The sequence below is a fragment of the Trichechus manatus genome, unplaced genomic scaffold (assembly GCF_000243295.1).
Source record: "Trichechus manatus latirostris isolate Lorelei unplaced genomic scaffold, TriManLat1.0 scaffold00063, whole genome shotgun sequence".
NCBI classification, from domain to species: Eukaryota; Metazoa; Chordata; class Mammalia; order Sirenia; family Trichechidae; genus Trichechus; species Trichechus manatus.
The window spans coordinates 11,939,133-11,947,777 of NW_004443999.1; the positions used below are offsets into that span (position 1 = coordinate 11,939,133).

At 33.4% G+C, this 8,645-nt stretch overlaps 1 protein-coding gene across 1 annotated transcript in view; it reads right to left on the bottom strand.

The window, feature by feature from the left end:
- The window catches only part of LOC101354680 (GPI ethanolamine phosphate transferase 1), a 104,560-nt gene that overhangs the window by 74,700 nt on the left and 21,215 nt on the right, over positions 1-8,645 (bottom strand). The window contains exons 9-11 of the mRNA XM_023733944.1: positions 6,914-6,973; positions 6,648-6,740; positions 5,931-5,986 (exon numbers count right to left, since the gene is read on the bottom strand). Of these exons, the coding sequence (XP_023589712.1) occupies positions 5,931-5,986; positions 6,648-6,740; positions 6,914-6,973 (209 nt within the window). The remainder of the gene's footprint in view (positions 1-5,930; positions 5,987-6,647; positions 6,741-6,913; positions 6,974-8,645) is intronic.

Sequence of the window (8,645 nt, forward strand, 5' to 3'; positions counted from 1 at the left end):
TATGAGAAGTATTATATCTTCCTTACTCTGATTTTTGTTACATAGAATATTTCACTTGAATGTACACAGGACTTGCTACTTCAGTGATGAAATCTATCCATTTCAATTTAGAATGCCTATTTAGACTGAAGGGAAAATATTTCAAGAAGATATAGACAGAGAAACTAGGATAAAAAATTACTTTTAGAATAATTTGCATTCCTCTACCCTCATCAATGATGTAGAATATTATAGAACTATCATCTTCATGTCATAACTGAATACATGAGTAGTAATATTTTCCTATGTATGCATGGGATCTATAAAGTTTCTTTTTTTTTAAAGATGAATTTTAGTTTTGAAGTAGAAAATTACATTTCTTTTAAACAATTCACTTTTAAAAGTGAAGTGGTAGAAAAGGTTCACATTAAATCCAATATTTAAATTTGGTCTAAGGGAAGAACTTAAAAGGAACCAAAATATCTTTTGTCATTTTAGTAAAAAATACATTAAAAACTTTTTTGTTAAAATTTCTGTTTCCTGAAATTACATAATGATTTTCAAATAAAAATTCTATTAACAAGGTTTAATATCTCCTATTTCTTTTTTTTTAATATTGCTTAAGAAATCTCCTTTTCTCTCATTAACATAGAATGTTATTTCTTTTAAATGTTTTATTGTTCTACTTTGAATTCCAGAGTACACCCTTTTCCAATATAAAGTGTTTTTCTTCCTTTTAAAGGTTGTTTTCACATCTTTTATGCTTCTCCTAGTCTTCCAGTTCCACCTGCTGGTCATTCATTGGCACACCATCACAGTTCATTTATTGCTGATGTTGTGTGCCACTGAGTCGATTCCGACTCATAGTGACTGTATATGACAGAGTAGAACTGTCCCACAAAGTTTCTAGGCTATAAACTTTACAGGAGCAGATCACCAAGTCTCTTCTCCCACTGAGCCGCTGGGTGGTTCGAACCGTCAATCATTTGGTTAGCAGCCGAGTGTTTAACTATTGTGCCAGTAGGGCTCCTTTCAGGGCCCACAGGGTTTAATTTTAGTATTTCTTTTTTAAGCAGTTGTGTTTGTCAGAATGAATACTTCATGATTTTTATTCTTTCTTAGAGGTCTTTAAAATATCAAAGAGACAATCTACTTATTAAAAAAAAAAAAAACAGATATGTAATTACCATCTGGATCCACTGGAACTTTTTACACATCTAAGATACGTAATAGGATTTTTTTTCAGTTACGGTAAAAATATATATAATAAAACATCTGCAATTCAACAATTTTACATGTATAATTTAGTGATGCTGATCACACTCGTCATTTTATGCAACCATCAACACTATCCTTTTCCAAATTCTTCCACAACCAATGACTCCCGCTTTCCTCTTCCCTCCCATCTCTGGTAACACTAATAAACTTTGGTCTCTATACATTTGCTTATTTCATATTTGTGGAATCATACAATATTCTTCCTTTTGTGATTGACTTAATTCCCTCAGCATAATGTTTTCAAGGTTTATTCATGTTGTAGCACGTATGAGGACTTCTTTTCTATTTAAGGCTAAGTAATATTCCATAATATTTATGTACCACATTTTGTTTATCCATTCACCTGTTGATGGACATTTAAGTTAGTTCCACCTTTTGGCCTTTGTGAATATTGCTGCAATGAACACTGGTATATAAGTTTCTGTTTGTGTTCTTGCTTTCCATTTTTTTGGTTATACACCTAGGCTTGGGATTGGTGGGTCATATGGTAGTTCTATGTTTAACTTTTTGAGGAACCACCAAACTGTTTTCCACAACACCTGTACCAACCTAATTGCATCTGATTGATCTTATTTTTCCTATATGTTGAAATATCTGTTATTTCATCACCCTAGGGATTATTTTATTATTCATTAATTATCCACAATGATGTTAAAAAAGACTAAATAAGACAATGAAAGAATAATGGAGAGATAGTATCAATCTAAAATTTAGTGATAATGGTGAAATGGTTCCTTGTCAATAAAATCTCAAACTATGAATCTTTAGATGTCAATATTCTAATGAATTTTCTCAAACTTAAGAACTGATGAGTGAACAATGTATTTCTAAAAACAAAAAGTAAATATGGTATTCTTAACAAGTTACTCATGCAAGAGGGAAGGACTTCACACAATAGTTTGACAAGCACCTGCATTGTTTTGCCAAAAGGATGTATGATTGTATTCTTTCATCTTTTATGATGTTTATGTGTCAACATTTCTTTCATATAGTTTATAAGCAGACAATGCTGACTTACGTGTAGATATAAAGTGACTGGAAAGAAACAGACGATGTAGAAATTAACACAATTCACTGGACTGGAGAAATAAAAATAAAAAGTGTTCTTTGTACTCAGATGATAAATGGTGGTAACTGTTTTTCCTGATATTTTGAAGATTAAAGAGTTGTAATGCAGAGTCGACATTTAGTTGATGCCCCCAAATACTTCTATTTCAAAATATCTCAAAGGAGGAATAAAGTTTTTTAAGGGTAAAAGTAAATACTCTATTTAAAATAATTTAACACAACAATTTTAAGCCACTCACTCTCCCCAAACGATAGCAAAATAATTTTGCATTTAATATCTGACTTGGTTTTAGAGTTTTTACCTGTTTTATCTTATTTAATTATACAATTAATTAATAAGTTATTATAATACTAGCTCTCTATCAGTTATTATAATACTTGCTAGCACTCTATCAGTTAGGCATGTGGCCTTACAGATCTTTTCTATACAGTCACACATGTGTACCAATAATATTATTCTGTATTTTTAAGATTAATGATACTATATGTATATTTATGTACTTGCTTTTTTCACTCAACAATCCATCTTACAAACTTTCCCACGTAAGTATGTACAGATATACTTCATTCTTCTTAAATTGTCACATGCTAATTCACAGTATGGCTGTTACCACTGTTAAAGGTAACAGTGGGCATTTAAGCTGTTTCCAGTTATCACTGCAATAAACAATACTGCACACGTGCAAGTATTTCTGTGGAAACAGACTTTGAGACATGGATTTCCTTCAGCACATGGTTTGGGGATCTATAAAACTACTTTGCAAAGTAGTTGAACCAATTAAGAATATAATTAAGAGTTAAGTAATTGCTTGTTTCAAGATCTGGCTCTCCTATTTACAGGCTATCATATTTTTACACAAATAACGTGCATCTTCTACGTTTGTTTGCCAATCGTGCCCCCCCATGAGGTAAGCGTGCTATGCTAATTTTTTTTTTATAGCAACATGTTAAAAAAATTGGCATAGTGGTGCTTATAAAAATACTTCATCGGGGGGAGGGTGCAGTTGGAAACAAACGTAGAAAGCACACATTATTTGAGTGAAAATACAGTATATAATTTCAGGAAAATTACTTAAATTCTCCCTGTCTTAGTTTCCTTACCTGTAAAACAGGGGAGTAATAGCAGCTGCCTCTTAGAGCTGAGGAATAACTTATTTAATACCCCATGAAGCACACAAAATAGTTCCTTGTAAGTAGTATTGTTGTTAATTGCCATTAAGTCAGCTCTGACTCATCGCAACCTTACGTAAAACAGAATGAAACACTGCCCATTCCTGCGCCATCTTCACAATCTTTGGTATGTTTGAACTCATTGTTGTAGCCATCACGTTAATCCATCTTATGGAGGGTTTCCCTCATTTTTGCGGACCCTCTACTTTACCAAATATGATATTCTTTTCTGGCGACTGATCTTTCCTAATGACGTGTCCAAAGTAAGCAACACAAGTCTCACCATCCTCATTTCTAAGGAGCACGCTGGCTATACTTCCTCCAAGAAGGATTTGTTTCACCAACATCATAATTCAAATGCATCAATTCTTCAGTCTTCTTATTTTATTGTCTACATTTCACATGCATATAAAGAGAATGAAAAAACCATGGCTTGGGTCAGGTACACCTTACTCATCAAAGTGACATTTTTGCTTTTTAACACTTTAAGGAGGTCTTTTGCAGCAGGTTTTCTAATGCAATATGTCATTTGATTTCCTGACTGCTGCTTCTGTACGAATTGATTGTTGATCCAAGTAGAATGAAATCCTTGGCAACTTCAATTTCTTCACCATTATGAGTAGTAAATGCTGAATAAATGTCTGTTATTACTTGTGAGGCGGATCTTCTTTTCACAATTTATGGACCATTTATATTTGCTCATTTGCAAATTTTCGGTTATCATTTGTCCATTTCCAATAAGTCATTAATTTTTTCTTACTGATATCTAATATTATATATTTTATTACATTATAATATGTTATAGATTTTGCAAACATTTTTCCTTAATTTAGTACTTGTTTGTATGGTTTATTTTACTGAGTAGAAGTATTTAATTTTAAAGTAAGCAAATTATTCATCTTTTCTATAAGACTTGCGTTTTCTGTTTTATCTAAATATTTAACACTTTTATATATTTTTAGATATTTAGTTCTTTAATCAATGTGGAATTTAGTTTTGCAAATGAAGTGAGATAGGCAGTCTAGCCTTATTTTTTTCCAAATAAACAGCTAATTTTTCCAATGCAACTCCTTCTTCTACTGATTTGAAATATCATCTTTTTTTTTAAACTTTTTTTTCCAGTTGTACTGCTATTCTCACTTTATTTTTTTAATTGATGTAATTAAATGAAGTTTACATTTCAAGTTAGTATCCCATACAGAAATTTTTTTTTTTTAACATACATTGTTATGAGACCCCAACTGCTCACCCCATTCTGTGACAGCACACTCCTCCCCTCCGCCCCTGATTCCCCATGAACATTCAGCCAGCTCCTAACTCTCTCTGCCTTCCCCTCTCACCTCTGGACAGAAGCCGCCCCTTTGGTCTCTTTTATCTACCTGTCTAAGAGGCACATTCTTCACGAGTATGACTTTATGTCCCACAGTCCAGCCCAATCCCTGTCTGAAGAGTTGGCCTCAGAAATCGTTTTAGTTCTGGGGTGATGGAGAGACCAGGGGCCATGCTTTCCGGGGCACCTCCAGTCTTAGTCAGACCATTAAGTCTGGTCTTCTTACTAGTATTTGAGTTCTGCCTCCCATCGTTCTACTGCTCCATCAGGGACCTGAAATATCATCTTTAATCATAACCAAATCTTTAAGCTCTCTAATCTGTTCCACTATATGTTTAGTCTGTAACATTACTACTTTGTTGTAAATAATTATAATAGCTATAGACTGTATTTTGCTATATAATAGAGCAAATCTCTTATCTTGTTCTTTCTTAATGCTAGTTAACTACTTTTGAGCATTTATTCTTCCATATAAGTTTTAGAATCATGTTCTTGTCTTCTATGAAAAATTCTTTTGTAATTTACATGTCTTACAGGTTCAACCACCATCTTTATGCTGATGCCTGTAAAATCTTTATGACCAACCCACATCCCTATCCTGAGATCAGAGCTTTCTAATCAGCTAACTGATATCTTCAAATGTATGTTGGACTCAGTAGCATTTATCCTTGCCTCTCAAACCAGCTCTTCTTTCCATAATCCACAACATACCATCATCTTCCCAATCAACCAAGCCAAGAGCCAGGGAGTGGTACTCTTCTTCCTTACTGCCCCACACCTTCCCAGCCAACCAGTCAAGACCTGTTGAATTCATCTCCTTACTGTTTTTCATAACTCTCAGAATTCTTCCATCCCTTTAGCAGCTATTCAAAGGTCTCTAGCATCTGACTCATTATTTAACAAAAACATAAGGTGGCCAAGTCTTAGCTAATAGAATATATAATTCTTTTCTGTAGTATGTCTTACTTTTGGGAAAAAAGTTTTCAATTTGGAGCTGGCAGTAATATATACAAAAAGACAAAGTTTTAGGTAATCTATCCTATCAGCAACAAACTCAGTGATAAATACTTCCCCTCAAGTTAATAAAAAAAAGTAAGAGACTTACTTAAATGGAGTAAACAAAAAAGATAATGTAACTTCTTTTTTCTGAGTCATTTTCACCTAGGAACCAAGAATGAAAACATTTTAATATATTATAAATGAGAAAAAATTAACTGATTTGATTTTGAAATATAAAGATCCATTACAATCGTTCTTTAGGGATGGTTAAGTACTTCGAAATAAATAGAATTTTGTGTTACTATATTATTTCATCAATATTAAAAATTTTTAATTAAACTGAGAATTAAGCATGTCAAGTCTGCAAAATAACATACCGTCATGTGACTAAAACTGTATTTCTTAGAACTCTTAATAAACAAAAGAAACCAATCTGAATTAACAGCTTTAAGAAGGTTAACTGAGTTTCAGTTAAAGGTCCTCCTTTTTAATTCCATAATGTATACACTAATGTACATGGAATGACAAGTAATGTTGTAATCTCTAATTCTACTTCTACAGGGAAAATCCCATACAGACATGGCTGCTAGTCTTCATAAAAATATGTGGTAATCTTACAATGAGGGACACTCCTCAAAGGTAATTCTAAACCCAAAAATTGACTCACGGAATCTGCACCTCAGAAATGTGTAACTTTATATACAAAATTTAAAGTAATCTGTTATAGAAAATCATGTATTAAAACACAAAATATTTTCACTTAATATATTTGATTATAAAATTACAGTGCTGTCTGCTTTTGTGTGTGAGATTTTTTTTATACCTTGAACTGTTCGAGAATCTGGACTGCATTTGTAAACATGCTCTCTGCTTTGAACAGATCAGTGTTGTTCAGATAATCCAAGGGAAGGGTTCCCTGTAAATAATAAAGAATCCACAATTAAGCATTACATATTTAGAAAAACATATACAGGAAAATATAGTTTTAAATGCAATTAAATTTTTTATACTGAAACAAACACGTATAAAAGTGTAAATTCTACTGGGCAATAATTTTTTTTTTTAACTTTTAGAAATTTTATTCCTTACCACTGAATTAAGGGGAAAGGGAACTCCAATAAGAGAAGCCATCAGTGGTGCAATATCAGCCTACAAACAGAAAAAGTTTAATTCTAAGAAGTCTACAGATGCCAACAAGAAAACTAAACAATTTAATCCAACTATATTTTGGAGCATAACCATGATATTTGTTATAATCTATTACCTTTAAAACATTTAATATACTCTAGATAATGACCTCTAAAAATGTCACTTGCTATAGGTACATGAACTTAGGAAAAATAATTTTGAAAGAAACCATTAAGAGTCCCAAAAGTAAAACATAGTACAGAAAAGAATTATGTATTCTATTAGCTAAGAACTTGACCACCTCATGTAACAGTTTTTTTCAGTATTATGCAATAGGATATCCTAACTAGACAGAAAATAAAAAAGCAATAGTACACATTAACTCCAGAAAAATACATATATATATGTATATGAAGCCTGAGTCAGCCAGTGAAGTTCAGAAAATACATGACACAGAGAAGAAGTTCTTTAGCCAACAAACCCCAAATTCTGCTTCAGACATCTCCCCTTCATAGCCCAATTTCTCAAAAGAACTGCTCAGGGTTTCTGTCTCCACTTCCTCATGTCCTCACTATTCCTTATCCCACTGAAACTTGCTTTAATTTCTTATCATTCCATAGCAGCGCTCCCTAAGAAAGCTAACAACCTCCATTTTTCTAAATCTAATTGACTGTTTTATATTGTTGTTGTTAGTGTTAGGTGCTCTCAACTCAGTGCCGACTCACAGTGACCCTACGTACAACAGAACAAAACATTGCCCAGTCCTGCACCATCCTCACAATTGTTGCTATGTTTAAAGTCATTGTTGCAGCCAATGTCAATCCATATCATTGAGGGTCTTCCACTTTTTCACTGATCCTCTACTCTACCAAGCATGATGTCCTTCTCCAGGGATTGGTCTCTCCTGATAACATGTCCAAAGTACGTAAGAGGAAGTTTTCCCATCCTCGCTTCTAAGAAGAATTCTGGCTGTGCTTCTTTCAAGACAGATTTGTTTCTTCTTCTGGCAGTCCATGGTATATTCAATATTCTTCAAGAACACCATAAATCAAAGGCATCAATTCTTCTTCAGTCTTCCTTATTCATTGTCCAGCTTTCACACGCATATAAGGCGACTGAAAATACCACGGCTTGGGTTAGACGCACTTTAGTCCTCAAAGTGATAGCTTTGCTTTTTAACACTTTGCCCAATGCAATATATCATTTGATTTCTTGTCTGCTGCTTCCGTAAGTGTTGGCTGTAGAACCAAGCAAAATGAAATCTCCTTGACAACTTCAACATTTTCTCCATTTATCATGATGCTTTTTATTGGTCCAGTTGTGAGGATTTTTGTTTTCTTTATGTTGAGGTGTAATCCATACTGAAGGCTGTGGCCTTTGATCTTCATCAGCAAGTGCTTCAAATCCTTTTACTTTCAGCTAGCAAGGTTGTGTCATCTGATGCCTTGTTCTTCTTCATATAGTCCAGCTTCTTGGATTATTTGCTCAGCATACAGACTAAATAAGTATCATGAAAGGATACAACCCTGACGCAAACCTTTCTTGACTTTAGATCACGCAGTATTGCCTTGTTCTGTTCAAACGACTGCCTCTTCATCTATGTACAGGTTCCTCATGAGCACAATTAAAAGTGTTCTGGAATTCCCATTCTTCACAATGTTATCCATAATTTGTTATGATCCACACAGTCGAA